Below are 22,755 nucleotides of genomic sequence, written 5' to 3'. Positions count from 1 at the left end.
TTTAATATCAATAATGAACAAATGCGATACAGTTTTTACATGTATATGGAATACCGCCATTACGACTGGTATATTAATAGTATACGATATATTTTCAGAGACCACTGGGGTTTTATCAAATTAATATTTAATTAATGCGAATTTGATCGTGGATGGTGTTGCTTCCAGAATGTTCACCATGATTGATAAAATGTTTTCTTCTTTTATTCATATTTTTCAATTAAATGTTGCCATTTCAATGAGGTCGAGACAGACAGACATTTGAAAAAACTATTCGTTGTTCATATCCTTATCTATTGTCTATTGTACGATTAAAGTATTTGATACTGGATGTTATCATGATTACTTTTGACAAGCAGAATTAAAAGAACTTTAAGTCAGACTTATTGAAACATGTATTTTTCTTGCGTTTTACTTTTCCTGGGACAAGCTATAGGTATACCCTAATACTAACAGGTAGGGTTTTCTATTTCGGGATAACTCTGTTCTCTCAGTATGTCCGTATTGTAAATGATTATTGCCGTGTACAGCATTCTACTGGAGGTCAATAATACAATCTTCTTACACCCTGCCCATTTTACACAAGGATCGAACATTTTCAACGTGATCAATTGTAAATAGCTATTGTTGGAAACAATAATTTAAAATGTTTACGGTAATACTATTTTCTTGGTATAAACGTGATTCGTTTTTGTTATTTCAAATATGTTTATGGAACTGCAATCATGCTCGGTTCTTCAAAACTGATTTTAGGTTAAACTGCTTTTACAGGTCTGGTAGTGAACTGTTCGTGGAATATTATTATGAAAGCTGGTCTTGTAAAAAAATCTGGGACCCTGTATGATTAAAGCTCTTACGGCAAGTTTGTTACAACCGAATGTTTTAACTACATAAAACCAGATATTTACATGAACGCGTTAACAAACTAAAAGTGGTCGGTGATCTTTAAGGTGTTAACGGGATATGCTTTCGCGGACCGTCGATCAAATAACAAAAGAAACACAAATATCCATTACAATTTATTCGCAGTGTTACAAAACATAAATGTGATGATGTACAATTGGTGGAACGAAATTGACGTCGTCTTGGAAATACAAAAACGAATGACCATAGCGTAGTACGGGTAAGGACCGCCTAATGCATGGAGAGCAGCGATCCGCTGAACACGCCTTCTTTCGTCATGGAAGATGGATCGGAGCAGTAGCCAAGGTACACCTCATCACCTTTTTATGAAAAAAAAAACACTTTACATTTGTTTATTTCAATTTCTTCCATACTTAAGATGCTTTGGTCATAGCCTTCATCACACACGATGTGACATCAAAGTTATTGTAAAACGTAACATCGTTTGGTGGAAAATATATATAACAGAGACTTTTACAAAATACTAAGATAGTTGATACGACAGCCTATTAGTAATAACATAATATATAAATATATATAATCGTGACCTTTTTTCAAATCGAGCACCATGGAATTGCTAGCCTGCTGGTAGCCATCCGAGTGGATAAACGCAGACCTGGCGGCGATCAGAATCGTCGCAGAGTTGTTCACCATAAGGCGACAGTATGCCTGCGAGACATTGATTTGCTTCTCGATGCTGACAAAAAACTGGTAGAGGCCCGTTATGCGGCACGTGAACACGCCGGTCTCGTTGTCGTAATCGTGACCCACGTTCGTAAGTACGAGGGTGAACTTTAAGGTACCGTTTCGATCCCCGGACACAGGGACCCCAGTAGTGGCGAACGCGGACATGTCATCTGAAACACGGTCATGTATTTAAATGAAGCATATCAAGGTTCGTAATGCTATGCATTTTGTAATGGCATTTAATAATTCTAAACATTCACTACATTTATTGTGACATTATAGTTATTTCTAAATGTTTAGCTTGCATTACAAAATCCATTAAAATCGTTTATTCAAACGCTCAATTGCCTAATTATGACCATTTTTTTGGTCTCACAACTTATCGCATATAGGTGTATAAGAACAGTACGAAAAGATACGGCGACATAGATACATTCATGAAATGCTGCTCTAAACCACATAAGTAACAATTTCAATGTTGTGTAAACACAAACTTTGAAAAAGCCTATATAGGCGAAATGTATCAGAACAGAGTGAAACTTGTTCTGTGTCAATTTCAATTGCAAAACATACCGTGGTACATGTACGTAACATCGAATACGTCTAAATATTTATAAACATGACTGTATGTGAGAAGCGTTTATTTTGATTTGACAGCATGTGCATATAGGTTAGGCTTATGTTATAAATGTGGAATACAGCAGTTTATGTGTGATACCTTATTAAAGTTTTCAACGTTTTATGGCCTCAAGTAAATTCTAAATTAAGAATTTTAAGTACTGCCGATCAGTATACAACGTATTGCATTTTTAAAAAGTAATTTATCAACATAGTTATAGAGTTGATGCGGCATATTTTAATGGTGTGTATTAAAACAAAATTTTATTTGTATCCACGATGGCACTTGCACGGACACTCGGCCTATCGGATACATAACACTATTTTAAAACCACAAAACGCTAAAATATGTCAGACATGTAACATCAACCTATACACACCTTCACATTGGCTGGTGCGACACAGATTAGACTCGGTGTTGGGTCCTGGGCACGAGTGCCCCAGCTGACCGCCACAGTCACGTGACCGGGTCTTCAGCCCCATCCCGCACGTGCTGCTGCATGATGACCAGTCGGACCACTCCCTCCATAGACCATCTTTATAAAAATTAATACGCAAACTTTTTTAAGTAAATCGTAACTTGTTTAACGCAGTTGTTTTTCATGTTGTGCCATTCTCGATCATTTTACATTGATTTTATTTAAAATTGATTTTATATGGTTGTATGTTATTTATTACATTTTATTAAAAAAAAGTAAGTCTCATAAAAATTCATGTAATATGGTTTTCTTTCTCACGTGCACATTTTTTTCTAATAGAATATATATAGATAAAAAATAACCGTTCAAGTTTCATTATACTGTAAAATATGCAACTGAAATGAGTTCGAACAAATTAGAAGAGATAACATTTTCCAAAAAAATCTATTAGTAACCTTCACAGTCTGTTAAGTTGCACAGGTCCTTCTCGCGCGCGTCTCCGAAGCAGATGGTTTTAAACACTTCCGGTTCAGTTCCGGAGCAGTTCCGGTGGCGCGACCTCTGACCCAGGCCGCACGTAGTGCTGCATTCAGACCAATCAGACCACAGATCCCAGTGACCGTCTGGAAAAAAAATGGTCAGACGTAGTGAATAAACAGCTTTACATCAGGGGACATGACAAATGGATTGTTAAAAATGGCAGGACCCTGAGAATTATGTATCGCATGACAAAAAGTGAATGTATTGTGAGGTTCTTACATGATATTTAAGGCGTGATTTGGATAATGAGCGATTCTCACAGCATGATATGACATTGAATGAATTAGAAAACAAATGCGCTCGTATGACATTATGTGGTTCTTGGTGATACTAATGACAAGAAAAAATGACATTGGTCATTGTTATGACAATTCATAATGAGGAGCGGATTCGTGTGACATATCATCCTCCTAGATCAGCCATGACCCTAATTGGAATAGAGCGCGAAAAAGAGAAAACAAATTGACGCAGTTTATAGCCATTATGATAATGGTGCAAATCATTATACAGATAGAATATTGAATGAACTGGTTCACACGACCAGAAATGGCGAATATTATTCGAATAAGATATAGAGAATAACAGGTTATTGTCCCATCGTTTTGTAATATATCAGGCGAGGCTTAGAATAATATAACGGCGAGGCTTGTCGAGCCGTTATTTTATTCGTGCCGAGCCTGACATATTACAAAACGATGGGGCAGTAACCTGTTTTTCTGTTTATCATACCACACTTTCCTAAAAATCTGCAAAACAATCCATTGTTTATAAAATGTACGCTGATGTTGGTGATCCGGCTTTTACACGTTGACATACATGTAGCAACGGCGTTCAAAAAGACGACACGAATAATCGCTTATTTTAAACATCGTATAGACAAAAAAAGTCGTTTGCACTACGAATGTGAAAAGTACACCCGCTTTAATTATAAACGTCTTGAATTGGAGATCAGGAATGGACTGAAGCGATAAGTTTAATCGAAGAACATACTTCACCGAATAGTTTGGAGACGCCATTTTGGAGATGTGTATTGAAATTGACATTTTGATGATGGTGTCAATATTGACATATGTGTGTTAAATCGTTTGTTCAAATAGTTGAGGATTAGCATACAGTTATCATTTGTCTTGACATTCTGTGCAACACTTGCGAGTGCAATGACTATATCGACATTTACGATTTATTCCCCATTGATGACGTCATTTAACTTCTGTAGTGCGGACTGTGGTGATTTTTAAAACATAAACGTTTTTGTGATTTATGACTTTAAACTTGAATGCAATATGCACATTCTTTGTATCAAATTGTTTGTTTTGTTGAACCTGATTCATGTTGATGGAAATAGTTGACTTTATTGCAAATCCCACGTAACTCCAAACATTGACTGATATAAGAACTTCCTGTTAACCATGATATAAAAATATATCAGGTAACGTTATATCAGGCAGTTATCAATGCTGTGGTATGATAAAAAAAAACAGATCCTGAAAATAACTTTTTCATGTCATTTATCACTCAGTCGTAACCATAAGATTGATGTAATAAAAAATGGATATTCGTGGAAAATATGACGAGTTAATTAAAAGTAATAGGATATGAACACGGGCATACATATATTTGTATTTTATGGACAAATATCAAGGAAACTGATATATGCCCCCTGATAATGTGCATTGTTCAGAACTATTGGTAATGTATGGGTTATTTGAAAAGATGGGAAGACGAAACCAAGGCAATAACTCTACGATATATCAACCAGAACAATCTTTAATATGAACATAAATTAATGAAATAACTTAAGGAAAAATCATCTGATCGGGATCACCTTGCGATTTGCAAATTCTTGCCCTATTTAGATACTTCGTATAGTTTAATAATTTATTCTACATCTCTTCTAGAGATATCTTGCGGAAACGGAAAATTCATAAAAAATATCGTATACCGACGGCAAAACAGTTCCCCAAAAATCATTCGACTGGAACAATCTAACGATTGTCATTGTTCGTGGATACAAATGATAAAGATTATTTCATATCGTGCTGACACCGTCATTTTAACAACATTTCATCATGCATTAGTTTAAACAAACTTGTCAGTAACGATAAAAAGCTCCTCTTACTCATATGAAAGATCCCATAAATGTGATTAATGCAATACACTGAGAACATGGCCAATCTTGAGGATGTGGTAATTTTTTGTACAATTAATGTCATTTCACGCGTGTCACATTTCCTTCACATAAGTCATTTTATCTTCGAACGGGGCATTTCACATCCAAGCGGTGCATTCTTACCTTTACAAATGTCATTAATACCTTCACACGTTCTATTCTTACCTTCACACGTGTCATTCTTGCAGACCTCATAGTCACGTGGCTCGCCCTGGCAGAACAGACCATCCTGGTCGGGGGCCGGATGGGAGCACGTGCGGTCCTTGAATCTCAGTCCCACCCCGCAGGTCTTGCTGCACTCAGACCAGCCGTTCCAGGTACCCCAGTTTCCGTCCACTGTAAAGAAATTCAGTGTTGGAAATGGCTTGAAAAACAATTTTCTCTTTATGACACTCAAAAAAACAGAAACCACTTATCAAGTTTTAAGTTCCGGAAAATGAAAGAGTGTGCATGCTGAAACGCGGTTTAAATTGCCCGCTTTGTATGTTAACATAATGCATTTTTTGTGAAGGAATGAACTATAAAATCAAATTAGTTGTTAAGTTTTCCTTCTGTAACATAACATTTAGTTATCCGTTAGCGCCTCTAAAAATATTAATGATATCGTTTTCAAGCAATAATATAATGAGGAACACATGCATTACCTCCTTATATCAGCGAAACACTTGTACGCCGCTTATATAATCAAATTTGCTATGTTTTTACGTAAATAAAATTTTTGTCACAACATGAATTTATACCCAAAAACTAAACCGATGGACGTGCTTCAAATGATTTTAAAATATCTAAAACGTCAACAAGTAGAACACACGTTATTAATAATAAATGGCCAATTACATTTTTTAATGTGAAACGAAGTCCAAATGGGAGAGAAAACAGGGTATAACATCTGAACACTAGTTACATTTACAACTCCGCATATCCTTACGAAACATCGGTTTAACATACGAACTTTTGTAATTAACAAAACACCGTCCTTGTATTATTCCCTCAGACATTTCTTTAAACTCAGAAGAACAACATTTTTAAAAAGATCAACAAAATCCCATTAAATATCTTGTTTATTCACACGTGTGAAAATCTAGATTAATTCCGGTATGACAAATTCCAAGGAACCCAGTTTCAGTCCGTTGAAAAATTGTCAAGTGTTGGAAAAGGCTTGAAAAACAATCTGCTATCTATGGCATTCAGTAAGGTAAAATATTGAGACTACTAATCAATTTAAAAATAACCGTGCAATGAAAATGTGCGCACGCAGAAAGGACATGACAAGTATGCTAAATAAATGCATTTGTGTTAAGTAGTGGAATTAAAAAAACAACTTATTTTTTCGGTAACAGTTCACTAAGTTGTGTCAACGCGCCAGAAAAAATACTTATTTGTCCTCTTCAGACGATACATAAGTAATCAAACCTGGAACAATTTCATGACCCTCATATTTCAACAAAACACAATAAAAAGTACGTTTAGGCCGCTTGAATAATAATAATACAAAAAAGTTGATAAATATATTTTACGTCCAACAAAAGATAAAACTGCTATGAACATTAAATCCTATATTACAATTTTGCCAGACTAAATGAAATATCCTCTAACCTTCCTCATTTACGCATGCCTTTACTGAACATGTGTTAAATATGTTTATTTTTGTACTGAATATATTGTTGTCACAGACGATTCTTTGGGCTCTGAATAACCATTCTCTTTAAAAATAAAAATGTGTCTAATCCATACAACTACTATGATTGTACACAGGAGTGAAAAATGGAATAATATTTTTTCTTTGCTTCACACGTGGTCACTCGCGTTCTTCTCACGTCAAACTTGACAACCAAGATAATAATGGTTTGTTAAAAAAATGCCGCACCGAGCTCATCCAGTATACTCACTCGGACACGCCTGTCGTTCACAAGCCATTTCCTCCGTCGGATCACCAGTGCAGTTTTCGCCTTTATTTGCTGGGGCGGGATCAGTACAGTTGCGCGTGCGCGAGTGTGTGCCGTTTCCGCAGGATACACTGCAATCTGTCCATTCACTCCAAGGTGCCCAGATGCCATCCACTGTATCATACAGTATCAAAAATTTAGTGTCTTAAACAAAATCGAGCATAATACACTTAAATAATTATATAATATTCTTACGTTATGTACGTTCCTAATACAATACCAATAACACAGTTTACCTAGCCACCAAATTCACCTACATAAGTCACATATGCCGCTTACTTGTGTCATAGAGATAACGTGTTTAGCCATCTCGGTCATTTACCTTTATCATTCCGTTTACCGAAGTAACAAAGGTAACTCACTTTCGTCAAAGAAACGAAGCACTCCCTAAGTCATACATACGAATTTCCTTTGACTTACCTTGACTTACTTTGAGGACACCGTCAAAACCCATATAGATAGCTTAATTAACTCACAAAAGCCTCTTACCTAAATCAAAGAGTAGATAAAACCTTAGTTCAGATTCCACTTACCCATATATGCAACAACAATACTAAGGCCCGAAGGCTTCTTTTATGTCATAGTGGCCACTTATTTAAGTCATTAATATTTTCCCTAAATCACTTACGTTATTTATTGACTTTAAGTTGTGTGTTACATAAGTCACAAATGTCACTTGCCTCAGACACTGATGCTAATTAATTAAGCCAGAGAGGCCAGTTTCCAAAGTCACAATGGCCACTTACCAAGGGTCATAATAGCAAGTTACCAAAGTCACAGAGGCAAATTACATTGTCACTTGAGCAACTATCGTCAGTCACAGTGGCTACTAACAAAATCACGGATATCAGGTACAATAATTACACCAATAAAATTCAGTAACTATAAAGTCTTAGGGACATAGACACAGAGACAACTAAACAAAGGGTAACATTATCTGAGGAACTCAAAAAACGTACATAACATCAATTTCAGTGTTCATAGCGATTTCTTTCGATTGATTTAATTCTAACCCAGAGTTGTCCAGTGTCCGTACACTATTCTAAACTATATGCGGCGGCCTGTCGGCCCAATGACAGCAACCAATTATGTGACCGCAATGTCCGGCTGTGTGCGTGGCACTGTCAAATTACTCAAGTGAAATAACTATCTACACAATTATAAGTCCACTGTAACGCGTGCAAATTCTGACGGGACTTGTGAAAAATCACGTGTCAAAAGTTAACGACGTAATATGAGGTATACAACGGACGTATATGGACGTCAGCCCGTCATTTACAAGAAATTATAAAACAATCAATTGGCCGCATGCTTACCAAAGACATGAATAATCAGCGAAACGAGCAATGGGTCATTACTTTGTGCGTTTTTCTCGTCTTGTTTGACGTTAACATATGGTGTATGTTTTTATATTTATTTAGGTAGAGACTGTATTGAACTTGATGCAAAACAAACATAAATTCATACTATCCTTAGTAGTATAACTGAGGCTCTAATAGCATTCGTAATATATCTTAAGCACTCATATCCTAAGTAATATACCGCAGTAATATATCTGAGGCACTATGTAACAAACGCCTAAAGGCCTCGTGTCTGAATCATCACAGCCGTCACAAACCTAAATCACAGAGTCCATAAACCAAAGTCTCAGACGGCCCTAACCATGTCAAAGAGGTACATTACCAACATCAAAAAGGCAACTTTGGTCATTCACCTAACTTAACGATGGGTTTTTAAAAGTCTTCGAGGTAATTTACCTAAGTAAAACAGATCACTTAGCTAAGTCAAAGAGGCCACTACTTCCAATCAAAGAGTTCACTTGCATAAGTAATAGAGTACATTTACATAAGTTTCAAAGACCCCTTACAAAAGATTCAGGGAACATTACCCAAATCGAAGAGGGCATTTACCAAAGTTACAGTGGACGCTTACCTAGGTCGCAAAGCTCGCAAGTTTCCTTACACGTGTCCTTCGCGAATGTGATGTTGCTGCAGACGTTGAATGACTCCTTTGCTGTCGCACATGCTTTCTTTCCGAGTTTATCGTAACAAAGACCTGAATGGTCGAAATTCGTGAGCTGGTATATTCATTTTTGACACTTCAAAATAAGTAATACATTTTATGACGTTTTTGAATATTCTAATTTTTTAAATGCCTTTTTTTAACGGAACTAAGTACGTGAAAAAGAGTATATGTACACGTATAAAGAATGTCATAAGAATGTAGATGATCATAAAATTGTGGACAATGATATTATAGTTATGATTGTTATGTTATGAATTATCATGAACATGTCAATGTAATGTTTGCAAACTAATGATGGCAATAATGAGATGACGCTATCATTATACAGACGACGGCGGAAATGGCAGTTTTGTTGATGATGACGATGGTGGTTCATGGTGTTGGCGCCAATGCTAATAATGCTGACAATGAAGTTGGTGGCGATGGTTATGATGCTGTACACTTACCAGGCACGCAAGCCAGCGTTTCAAGGTTGCACATGGATCCCTGGCAGCATTCCAAGCAATGATCAGCTGCATCAAGGATGAGGTCTTCAAGATCGTCTGACATTATGTGCGGTGAATAACGTTTGCCAATGATACCTGCAGATGCGATTGTCGAAAATTGCAGAGGGGTCCGAAGAAAATTTGGTCTGTGTGTGGGAACGATTGTTGAGATTGTCTTAGATGGATCTGGAGTGTGTATGTGTGTCGAGGCAGTGACCGCCGTGGGGCCTACAAGGCGTTTATATCACAGTGTGACAGTTTAGACAAGTATTATTATGAATGTGTGTCTTGTTTAGTGACGCAAATTTTAAGTGAATGAACAGAATATTTAAGTACGTCTTATAAAAACAAGCACCTTATATTATGTGTAAATGGTCGGAATAATATACTATAACATAAAATGTGAAAATTGACCTAAAATAGAAAAAAAATCTTATCCAAGTAGGTATGCGAACTCATGACTAAGAAGCTATACGAAATTATTAAATGGCTTAAACAAACTGCGCTCTCTTAGTCAGTAAATAAAATCTGGCCTATGATGCATACAATTAATTATGACGTCGAAATGTAAACATACAAAGGCTTAACAATCATGCACTAAATATTTTTTTGAATCTCAGAATGCATAAACTATTATGTTCAATAAACAGAAAAAGTTATGACAGTTTTTATTAAAAATTATAATTTTGTCTATTTAATATTTTTTAATAAAAGTATTCTCTTTTGGGTCCTTTTAAATGACCAGTTCCTTTAATGTACATTGGGAACGAACGCAATATGCTTACTCGATTTTTAATCCAGCGCTAGCTCTTGCAGATAAAGCAAATGTACCGTTGTTTATTTAAAGCAAACTATTCATGGGCTTTTGTTAATTTGGCAATTGTCAGACAAGTTGAAGTTGCTTTTAGTTTACTATCCCAAATTACCAGTTGAACAATTAAACGTCTGAATCGCCTTTCTAATTGTCTGAGGTTTATCCAGCTCAGGCTATCTTTCATCGTTATATACAGTTCAAATATAATTGTTCTACTTTTGAACACTTAAATTGTCAGGCCTCTGGTAATAGACTCGTATTCACCAACCCATAATACGGCTTTTGAGTAAATAAATAGTCTTAGACTAAATAAAAACATTTTATTATAATTATTAATAGGTTCTTATATCATTCGTATATAAATCTAATGAATACTTATATATTTAATGTGTTAACAGCTATGAAGGACTTAACTTTCAAGTAGTTGTTGTACTAAACATTTTAAGAATATTCTTTATTTTGGACTTTTTTTCAAATGGTCCTCGGCGAATACGACTCCTGTATCTTGCCTTCAAGTATATCTTTGAGGCTTTAAATAATATTGCTCATCATTCGAATTCATTCTTTAGTTTTGTGAAATTATCCGTATAATAATATTTACCCGCGTTCGACGATTCTCTTGTGGTGTAAGCCGTACTCTTTGTCAAACTCTGGGTTGTTGTGACGTCATTCGTACTAGTTGTTGAAAGCTGGGATTTTGTGGTGTCAGGCGCAATTGTTGTGTTTGCAGGATCCTGGGTAGTTAAAGCGTCTGTAGTGTTTAATGTCGTGCGGGTTTCGTTTGTTGTAGTAGTTGTCATTGTGGTTGTTGTTACAGCGGACAAAGTCGTCTCGGCTGGTAACTTAGTAGTGACTTGACATTCCTGAAACATATAGTAATAGTTTGCGATACATGTAACAAAATCTTTTGTATTGTTTTGCATCATATCTGCAGTACGATTTTGATATCAATACAAATCTCCAACAATTTACTACATAAACAAACACTCGACAGAGTCAGTAACAAACGGGTATAAAGTGTACTCACCTGATGATCGGCGCATCCAAGTGTGTATAGAGTTTGGTTGTCAACAATTTTCCACTCGAATTTACAATATTGCTGAAACACGAAAACGTTTATAAACATTAGCCAGATGTTTCAAGAAACAAGTAACCATCTTGCATTGTGGCACATGTATACACAATTTCCCTTTATGATAGTATGTATGTTGTTTGAATAAGCCATTGGTTTAAAAGTATTAAAAGAAGGCACACAAAGCAATCGTATAGACTATTTCAAACGTTAAGGGACGTCTAATGACACAATTATTGTTCATGGGCATTATTGGTACCACTTTTCAATATCTTTCTACATTGATTATAAAACATACTTCTCTGAATTCAAATATGTTTTATCAATCACAGTGCCGACATTCTTAGTATTTTTATTTTAAATTTTCAATATCAATGTCAAATTTAGAATAGTAACAAACGAGAAAACTGGTATTTTGAAATTGAATGTTTAAAAAAGTCTGTTCAACCCATTTAAACATCACACATTTGACCAATTTGAAATAATATCTTAATTTAGTATAACTTATAAATGTGTCAATCATGGAAGCAATTTCAGAAAATGAAATTGATGCAAAACTTGTTTGTAATTGTTACGGCCATTGCATAAGAGTAAGTGTATGTATGAAAACAAAATAACATAAATATGCACTATCCATACTATTTAATACATTACAAATACAATTGCTTATACTTACAAATAATATTGCAAATTAAGAAACAAACTTTATGTTTAAGTTGACTTCAGACAAAATGAAACAAATTAAATACAACCACTTTCAACATATTTTAATCTTTGACTATAGTAATGTATTTACCGTTCCTGGACGACACCGCACCAGCTCCTCAAAACACAACGTATAGTTTGTAGCATTCGTACAATTCGCACAATGAAATGCAAAACAATCTGAAATATGCAATACACACATAAATAACATGTGATAGGGGATGTCTAGACAAATCTCCTCCTGACATCATGCTGCTTTTATATTCCGACCTTAATCGCTATATCATTTAACAAATATTTATTTAAAAAAAAATATATATCTAAGTCTTTGAAATGAAAACGACGTATTCTATGTTGAGCATTTAAAATAAGCATGATCAAAATGTTATGAGTCTGCCGCTTTAATTGCTTATAACAGCACAAGTGAAAGCGTGCGTGCCTTCGGCTGGTGCTTCTTAAGTGTTGCCTTGTCTTAACTTGTATATAATACAATATCAGGTTATTGATATGTGTATGTAAATTAGGTGTGTAAATATCTTAAGCATGGTCGAAATCAACGGTGCACATTCTTCTATCTACATAGAATACCGTGAGAGTACTTGCTTGCAAAACTTCGTTTTCATACATATTTGAGAGCCAATTATAAGCCTATGAAATTACACTTCTCTTTTAAAAAAATCATCGAATAAGGTCTGAGAAGAAACGGTCATTAAATCGTATAACGAAAATATTGACAAAAGCGAACAGATGATGGCAAATACAACAAGGCGAAATACGCCAGCGTGTAAATGTTTAATTAACGCGTTGTTTAATTGGTTGATTTTTTGTTAAATTGAAACAAAAACCTTAATTAATACGAAATTTGTCTATTCGTATCTATGTTATCTCCAAAGGTCAATCGAGAATCATAGCGTATTTGAGTGAACGTGGGTTTCAAAGGTAAAATCTTTAGGTTTTACAAGGAAAAATATCAGCGTTTATGAACATAGGAAATTATATTATTGTAAAAAATCGTTTGCTTTAATATTACATGTTAAAATATTTAAAAAAGAATTATGATATGGTCGTTTCCACTCTTGAAAACTTATCATTTCCTGGTATCCAATATGACTAAGGTTGATTTTTGTATACACTTTATAATGAAATTAACTCACAATAAGCTCCAGTGTAGAAAGAAAGTATCACAAAAAGAGAAACCGTTAATCGCTCCATCGAAAACAAAATTCAGCATTAAACATAAGTATTTAGCAAACTTTAGAAATAAAAGTGTTGCTATGTTAGCTTGTGTTCACAATCACGAGTAAAGTGGAATGAACAACTGATAAGACACATTTTGAGAGATATCCTCAAGTTCCCAACAGATTAAAGTTACACAACTATTGTACAGAATGAAGTAAAATTGGATTGCGAAGGCCTTCTGAATTAAGATATAAAACAATTCAAAACAAGGTAAACGGTAATATCGATCCTTCAAAACAAAGATGGTTAATAGATAAAGAAAAAGGATAATTTGTTAATTGGGAAAAAACAACATGTTGTATGCAACATTTCAATTTCTCTATCGTTTTATAAATTAATGATGTCTGACAACATGAGGGCACTGTCAGACATAATGTAAGACATTACAATTCGAATATTACATGAAGATAAATCTAACTAAAACATTTATTGCAAAAACATATTTTGATTACAATCACAATTTCTTTTTGAAGACTATCAAAGAATAGCTTAAGATAATTGTCTGCCTACGTCTGAATAATAGTCGCACATTCATAGAGAAGTTCACTTTTATAAAAAAAAATATAGATATTACTTGTGCACCATGACCATCGAATTTCAAACCGAGCGCGGGACTGGAATAAATTTAACTCTTACTCATGTAGGTAATCTGAAGCGTATATATCTGGTTTAAATTATAATAATTTATTTCTGTCTTTTTTAATCAGTATATTCTTATTTAATCAGGTTTTAATAGTTTTATCTATTTGAAACAATATCACTTATTTGAACATATTTAAATGTATAGTTCGTGTGGTTAAAGATAGACGTACACAGCCAATCTTTGTTGTTTTCCTTTTTACAACCTTATTTCGTTTTTTCTGAATTGTACGTCGAAACTTTTCATTTAGGACGAGATGAAAATGATATTATAATTGGTTTTATTTCATCGAGCCTCATAAAATTTCTAGTGCTCCGTCTTGACATAAACGTTGAGTTATTCATCGCAAATAAGTAACTCGCATATCTTTTCCGGTTCCATCTAGTACGTAGTATATAATGGGCAATTCGTTAAAATGCGATATCAAATCAAAGCGCTGTAGGCACTGAAGGCCTAGGGCTAGATTTAGTGTGCTCGGGAAGAAGTATTGTCCGAATTTCTCCCTTTGTCCGAATTTATACGGATTGACCCTAGCGGCTGAGTGCAGAAGCTCAAAGACTGTAAAAAACACAATGTTTGTGTATATACTACAGTGTACAAAGACGGTTGGGGACTACACGATAATGGTGGTGGGAACGATAACCTTTTGTTCATCTCTAAAGATCAAGTAGAGGTTCGTCAACATAGGCGTTGAAGATATACAAAAACAACAACAACAACATGGCCGCAAAAAACTGTTATTGTTGGCGTCAAATTAATCACTTTTCAATAGCCTAAAATAGCTTTTTATTACATAATTAACAGATCAGGAAACCAGTCATACTTCCTTTGTAATGTGTATACAAAAGAAAATCCACTTACTATGATAAAGAACGGTGTACAGATTGTGTAATTTGTCTCACGTAGAACTTTTCGTGCTCGATTTGCGCGATCTGCGCAGTGAAATACCATATCCGGTTACTTCGTCTGTTTCCGAGAATGATCGGGAATATTTATTGTTGTTGGTTTTTTCATTTTCTTTTTTCTGGAATGTCTTGTTAACGCAAAATAAAATCACAATTTTTTAAAATATGTTTATAAATACCAAATATAATGTCTTCAAAAATGTATCAGAAAAAAAATTCTTACTGTCTCCGTAAACACTCCTATCTTTTTGGCCTAGACCGTCAAGTGAGGAACTTATTCTCGCATGAATATGCAAGCAATAAAAACTATGTCGTAGCCAATGCTTAGCAACACTGTTATGTTATATAGTGACGTTCTGTATTTACAAGGCGGGTTATTGAGATCTGCGAAGAACTAATTTAATTGCGCATGAATTAAGTGGTAAATCGGACTTTTGGGTATTTGGATTTTGGCAGCCAGCCAATTCGGATAAGCTCAGAAATGTGTAGCATTACTTTGGCCTTGGGGCTGCGCCCCAGGCTAAAAATCATCATCTTCTTAATAAGCGTTAGTGCCTCGATTAAATTTTGCCTTAGGAACAAGTGTTATTTGAATCAGTGAATTTTACTAGATGTCATCGCTTATTAGGCCGCACCATTCTAAACGAACTAAATCGACATTTAACAGACCAAACATAAAATATTTACTTAATTTTATTAATTTCCGAATGCTCGTTTAATGTACAGCTTGAATGTCACCGTCATCTGGTAAACTAGAAACCAACCCATCAAAGACAAACAAATATTTCAGGACATGAGGTCCGATTACTTTTAAAATTTACCCGAATTTTCACCAGATGTTACGGGACTTTTTTTCTCTTACCAAAGAATTTAAAATATAATCCATTTTTCCGTTATGACGTTTACTGTACTTAATCATTTCATATACAAAACATATACAAACTATACACAAAAAACTGTTCTGTCAAAACATACGGTAAAACTTTAAATGAAAGGAAAGAAAACTTTATGATTGTTCATACATGTAAGGAATTTTCAACAGCAATATAAAGCACTAGTACTATAACTTAGTGAAATCCGTTTTATTGAATCGTAACCCAATCAATCTAAGTAAAATAAACATACGTCTGTTTTTGTAAACGTTTTTCTGGTCTCGTTTTTATTTTCAACCAAAACACAGTTGGATCGAACATTTGCGACGTGAGCAATTAAAAAAAATACTGTTGGAAAAATATACCATTTACAGTAATACTAATATTGTTCGCATAAACTATATTCGTTATATATTTTTAAATATGTTTACGAATATGTCATCATTATCCGTTTTACAAAAACTGATATTACGTAAAAAACAGATTTGATTTATCATCTCTAAATAACTGTTTTTATATGTGTACACGTCTGGTAGTTGACTGTTCGTGGACTATTATAACAAAAAGCTGGACTTTGTACCTAGATGAAACAAAACAGTCACAGGAACGCGTGAACGAACTAAAAGTGGTCGATGATCGTTTATGGTGTTAACGGGATGTTCTTTAGCGGACCGGCGTTCAAATTGCAAAAGAAACAGAAATATTTCGCATAACATGCCAACAGCGTGTGACACAAAATGATGTACAAAATGGAGCACAACGTCGACGTAAATTGTTTAGAATACAAAAACAAATAACCATAACGTAGTACGGGTAAGGTCCGCCTAATGCATGGATAGTAGCGATCCACTGAACACGCCGCCCATCGTCATGGTAGATGGATCGGAGCAGTAGCCAAGGTACACCTCATCACCTTTTTTGAAAATAAAATATACCGTACAAACACTTTACCTTTGTTTTTTTAAGTTCTTACATATTCAACATTTTTATGTCTTTATCACAAAAGATGTGACATCAACGTTATATTAAAACGTAACGTCGTTTGGCAATAAATGTATACAAGGTATAACACATACTAGTACACAAAACAAAGATGGATCAGAGATGATGCATGTTCAACAGCCTATTAATACTAATTTACATTTAATATATAAATTTATTATATTTTACCTTTTTCAAATCCAGCACAATGGAATTGCCCGCCTGCTGGAAGCCATCCGAGTGGATAAACGCAGACCGGGCGGCGATCAGAATCGTCGAAGCATTGTTCAACATAAGGCGACAGTTGGCCTGCGATACATTGATTTGCTTCTCGATGCTTACAAAGAACTGGTAGAGGCCCGGAATGCGGCACACAAACACACCGGTCTCGTTGTTGTAATCGTTACCTACGTTAGTGTCTACGAGGGTGAATTTTATGGTACCGTTTCGCTCTCCAGGCGTCGGGACCCCGGTAGTGGCGAACGCGAGCATTGCATCTGAAACACGGTCATGGTTTAAGAATGCCGAATATTGAGGAATATATTGTAATATACTGTTTAAGATGAATTGTTATCGTTCTTAACATTCACAGCATTTAATTTGACATTAGTTATTTTTAAATTTAAGCCATGATTGCGAAATCCCTAAACAGTATGTACTCAAACGTCCCAATTCATTTTTATAACTTTTCAAAGGCGTCATCAAATATCACCTATACAGGCATATGGAAACTATATGTACACTGATAAAATGATGGTGTCGTCTTTACGAAGTTAATGCGCTATACGTTTCTTTTATCAGAACGTATTTAAGCATTTTGGTTTTGCAAACTTTCTACACACATTCATGGAATCCTTCTTTTAACCAAATCTGAATGTGCATACCATACTATGTCCTCTACAGGGAATTCCTCTAAATATTTGTAAACGTGGTTGGATGGGAGAGGCGTTTATTTTGATTGGACAACATGTTCATAATCAGTAAGCTGATAGTATAAATATGAAATACAGCAATATATGTGTCATATCATATTAACGTTTTAAATGTTTCCCAAGTTCTGATATGCAATGTTAATTGGCAATTTTAAGTAATTGGGTACTTTCGATATCGTATTGTAACTTTTTAAATAATTATTTAACATATTTATAGAGTTATTGATGTCTTATTTATGAAGATGTATATAGACACTTACTTTTGATATGAATGTTTCTAATTGCACGGTAGACTGGGTCTACCAGTGATATGCCATTACTGATCATCAACAATGACCAGCATCCTTCAGAGATGTGTCATAAACCACAAACGTCTATACTCACCGTCACATTGGCTGGTGTGACACAGACCGGAATCGGTGGTATTACCCATGCAAGAGTGTCCCAGCTGACCACCACAGTCTCGTGACCGGGTCTTCAGACCCACCCCGCACGTGATGCTGCATACTGACCAGACGGACCACTTCATCCACTGGTCATCTTTGTAAAATTAATGCAAACATTTTGAGATATTAAACAATTCATGCCTACATTTAACAATTAATTAATATACACTTTATAAAAGTAATGCGCAATCAAACGAAGTCATCTTGATTTGTTCAACGCAGTGCGTACTTTATTTTGTGTATTTCACGACCATTGGCATAGTTTTCATTTCGTTGTATGTTATTAATGGTATATCTAAAAGAAATTACAAGTACATGGTATATCTAAAAACAGTTCAACACAAAACATGTTTACGGTCTTTTTTTAATGTGCAAATAATTTTCTAATTCAATTTATCGTGATAAATAATTTTAGATTCCAGTTTTCAAATTATGTAACTGTAAACTGTGCAACATAAATGCGTTGAAAACAAATAATAATTTATTACAAATTGATAAGTTACCTTTACAATCCGTTAAGTTGCACAAGTCCTTCTCGATCGCGTCCCCGAAGCAGACGGGACCAAACACTTCTGGCACGGAGCAGTTCCTGTGTCGCGACCTCTGACGCAGGCCGCACGTGGTGCTGCATTCAGACCAGTCTGACCACAGATTCCAGTGACCGGCTGCTTACAGGGTAAGACATAGTATAAAATTATGATACCACAATACTCGAAATCTTTAAAAACAATACATTGATTCTATTTGAAGAGCACGTTTTGTATGAAACGACAAGGGGATTTTGTGTTTGCTATGCAAATGGAGGATATATTACGTGTATATCAAGGCTTTTCGACAAAGAGATCCCGAGAGCGTGTTCCGAATCTTTCTAAAGAAAACAAGTGCTAGTTGTCCCATTAAATTAGTTCGCGTGTGTGTCTCTATAATCCGTTCGATAAAATCTCGAACTAAAAATAAATATGTTTACGAACGAGCCTTCCGTGCGCCGTGAGCGGTAAATACATCCGGACCGACAGTTTGAGAAGGGCGTGTACCAACGACTGCGCTAGCAAGGTTTGTAGCAAGGTATTTGATTTATGCGGGAAGCATGTCGTTTTACCTTCACATGTGTCATTCATGCAGACCTCATTGTCACGTGGTTCGCCCTGGCAGAACCGACCATCCTGGTCGGGGGCGGGGTTAGAGCACGTGCGGTCCTTGAATCTCAGTCCCACTTCGCAGGTCCTGCTGCACTCAGACGAGCCATTCCAAAGACCCCAGTTTCCGTCCGCTGAAAAGTGATTAAGCTTCGAAAATAGCTAAAACTATCTAAAACTGCTATAAATGAATTTGATTTTATATTTCACTACTACACAAACATGCATCCATTTAACATACCCAGTATGTCCTTTCAATCGCTTTCAGATTGATAAAAATTATTGATAAACTCCTTATATTAGCAGAGCACAATCACATAAGTACTTTACGCGAACATAGTTATTCATTGCATGTCACATAATAATATTATATTGTCTGCAATTGCATATTGCATGCATTAACATAAGCAGAAACTGATATGTACATATTAATACAATCTGACCCGATATGCCACTGTCACTCAAAGAGGTTGCATTTATAAAAATATATATGTTTGTTCGTTTCAGGTCAATATATATCTTATAAATACCATTATACAGTGATTAATGGCGTTTTATTAACATTTATTTAATGCCTCTTGTGCATAATAACAATGAAGACAATGACCACATTTTTTAAAGTGTTATACTACTTCATACTGGTAACACCTATTACCTGTACTCTTTTACAAAGAATATCATGTCCGTGACCGATAATCATGAGATTATCCTGCTTCTCTGTTAATTAATTGGTAAATTACGTCCACTTGGAACTAGTTTCGCCGCAGGAATGTCGCAACAAAGTAAACATAACAATCTATTCGGGTCAAAAAGTTTTAAATTGTTAATGAAAGAGGAAGAATCTCTCTTTATTGACGACGAAACACGCAACTAGGACAAACAAAATGCAAATACGTGAAATATTACCTGAAAGCTTTAGAAGATGTTATTTGAAAATGGAAAGGAACGTGGGAAACAAGCTGAATTATGATGAACATATCAAACAACATTGAATAAAGAATACATAATAATATGCAGTATTAATTATAAATATAATTCAGGGATTCAATACTTTTCTTTTAAATAAAAAAGGTAACCTTCTGCTGGCAAACTAAGAAGAATTATCAACACATCTTTTATTATATACAATACATATATGTCAAATTATACACATATTCAAAATACGAAGGGAAGTTTATAACATTGAAATACATGTGTTTTTCAAACAAATAACTGGTAAGTGTAGTGGAACTAATTTTAAATTAGAAAACCCCCGATAAATATATGATTTCGAATGAAGTCCTTGTTTATTCATGTTATCATTGACTGTTAAAGTTAAGCCTCTAACTTAAATTTAACATTGATAATCAATTCAAAGTTTAAATTGGCGCAAAAATGTAGAACTATCTATAAATGTCATCACAAATAATGCAGTGAGCTTACAGATGAACTAACAGCCACGCGATTAATGAACACAGCGTACAGGACTGCCTTTCATCTGCTCGGAATTACGTTTTCATGTCTACATTTTAATTAAAAACTAAAAATTACGCTTTAGCAGGACAATACAATAGTAGCTTAATTAATTAATATAAATGAAAACATCTAGCACGTCAAAAATAAAACTTTCAAATCAGATTACATCGATATTAAAATGTCCGCAATAAGGGATTATATAAAAAAATATTATGAATTCATATAATGTGCAAAATAAAATATAATTCCTTTGTAAATAAGTTTACTGTATTCGTTAAGGTCATACAACCTATTACTTACTTTGAACAATTGTATAGTCTACTTCTAACTTCTAACAGATGTAACCAATATGTGTACTATGTGTTGTATTTATATGTATATGTTTTATTTCTTATAACCAGCTACCTTCGAATATTGCATCAAAGTTATGTCTTTGTGCGTTTTACTAAATGCTTTAAAAAGTTGATACTTTTGCCTATTTACCATCATTGGCGTTGGGACGCTTCTTACAATTCATTAGATCTTTCTACTACACTCATTTTAATACTAATATCTTCCATTACTATTTTCGAACTTATATATTTTTCTTTATTTGACTTTACTAATGTCATAAAGGTTAAATATTCTAATAAAATTACCGCGGAAAACCTCTATAAATGCAAAAAACAATCTGTTTAAATTAGTATCACTGAAACAATATCCATTCAATTCATACATAAAATAAAAAGATCAAAAATGTTACGCACAACTGTCCCCGGTACGACATTTTTACAAAGTAAAAGTTTGGTTATAGTATACAATGCCAATTATGTCTCTGTTATTGAAAACATGCTTTCAATTATGTTTATCGAATATCATGTGATAGAACACAGTCTCACGACCAATAGCGATGTTTATGCTTATGCCATGTCTGTTATTATCATGTAACGTGACAGAAATAAAGATATTGTGTGTGTGTGTGTGTGATCACAGTTTGTTCTCTGCCAACCAACAGAGCATTGACACACATAGCTGGACGCAACATCCACACATGTACCATGGATACAAGGAGTTCTCGTGCACAAGCTGATTTCTGTAAACAATGTTTTATATTGCACGTCAAATATTATTTCAGTTTTGTTTAAGTTGCAATATGCATATTTTAACTGTATCAGAAACGTATATATACAGTTATATATATTCGATCGGACATAAATCAATTTCGAACCCACTAAGTGATTATTTATATACATGTCTACCGGGTCAAGAACTTTATCAATACCAAAACACGCCGTAAAAGTAACCAAATTCGCCACCTCACAAAAGATGCAGATATATACGTAGAAAACGGATGCGTGGCCTGATTTGTGGTTGTTAAATGCTTAAAGTGATAGTATGCGCATTGTTCACTGTTAAATTGAGCTGAAAAGAATTAACAGGTTAAAAGGGTACGTTAACATGTGATAACTTCCCAATTATCTGCAACTAATCTTGCTACCAGTTATTGATAAAAAATATAAATTATCTTCGATATTTTACATGACTGTCCCAGTCATCTAAGCCGAGCGGAACTGTCTTTTTATAAGGATCGGAGTTAGTGTGCGTGTGTCGTATGAACGAATCTGCACTAAAACTAAATTTAGATTCACATCGAATCATTTCTGTCGTCAGTTGTCAAAACGAAAGAACGGTTGATATTCAAGTGCAATATTGTTCTCTTTCCGGGATAGTGTTTTAGTATGTTGATGCTGCATTAACAAATATAATTGTATATGAAGTGAAAACA

The 22,755-nt window shown here is 34.7% G+C and overlaps 2 protein-coding genes across 3 annotated transcripts in view; both read right to left on the bottom strand.

Moving 5' to 3' along the window:
* Nucleotides 1-1,006: 1,006 nt before the first annotated feature.
* LOC127848240 (coadhesin-like) lies at nt 1,007-13,710 on the bottom strand. 2 transcript variants are annotated; one of them, XM_052380581.1, is made up of 12 exons: nt 13,539-13,710; nt 12,476-12,564; nt 11,635-11,706; nt 11,209-11,470; nt 9,755-10,021; nt 9,216-9,338; nt 7,227-7,397; nt 5,503-5,673; nt 3,083-3,250; nt 2,589-2,744; nt 1,452-1,760; nt 1,007-1,223 (listed from the first exon to the last, which is right to left on the bottom strand). In XM_052380581.1, the coding sequence occupies exons 1-12, from the start codon at nt 13,594-13,596 to the stop codon at nt 1,135-1,137; spliced, it is 1,935 nt and encodes a 644-aa protein (XP_052236541.1). In that variant the 5' UTR covers nt 13,597-13,710; the 3' UTR covers nt 1,007-1,134. The 2 variants fall into 2 exon arrangements, with proteins under 2 accessions (XP_052236541.1, XP_052236542.1); XM_052380582.1 differs by having other exon boundaries at nt 9,755-9,889.
* Nucleotides 13,711-16,235: 2,525 nt separating this feature from the next.
* LOC127848241 (adhesion G protein-coupled receptor B1-like) overlaps nt 16,236-22,755 on the bottom strand; it is a 31,587-nt gene continuing 25,067 nt past the window's right edge. Inside the window, exons 3-7 of the mRNA XM_052380583.1 lie at nt 19,499-19,669; nt 18,903-19,064; nt 18,338-18,493; nt 17,211-17,518; nt 16,236-16,953 (exon numbers count right to left, since the gene is read on the bottom strand). Coding sequence (XP_052236543.1) covers nt 16,909-16,953; nt 17,211-17,518; nt 18,338-18,493; nt 18,903-19,064; nt 19,499-19,517 — 690 coding nt within the window. The 5' untranslated portion in view covers nt 19,518-19,669 and the 3' untranslated portion in view covers nt 16,236-16,908. The remainder of the gene's footprint in view (nt 16,954-17,210; nt 17,519-18,337; nt 18,494-18,902; nt 19,065-19,498; nt 19,670-22,755) is intronic.

This window comes from Dreissena polymorpha, chromosome 10 (assembly GCF_020536995.1).
Source record: "Dreissena polymorpha isolate Duluth1 chromosome 10, UMN_Dpol_1.0, whole genome shotgun sequence".
NCBI lineage: Eukaryota > Metazoa > Mollusca > Bivalvia > Myida > Dreissenidae > Dreissena > Dreissena polymorpha.
This window is presented reverse-complemented; position numbering and strand designations above follow the sequence as displayed.

What these genes read in the sequence shown, in the direction of transcription:
- LOC127848240 (XM_052380581.1), bottom strand. Translation starts at nt 13,596, where the DNA reads ATGGAGCGATTAACGGTTTCTCTTTTTGTGATACTTTCTTTCTACACT. An exon ending in AACGCTGGCTTGCGTGCCTG is followed by an intron (nt 9,339 to 9,754) that starts GTAAGTGTACAG and finishes TCGACCATTCAG; the next exon opens with GTCTTTGTTACGATAAACTC. An exon ending in GGTGCTCGATTTGAAAAAAG is followed by an intron (nt 1,224 to 1,451) that starts GTCACGATTATA and finishes TTTCATAAAAAG; the next exon opens with GTGATGAGGTGTACCTTGGC.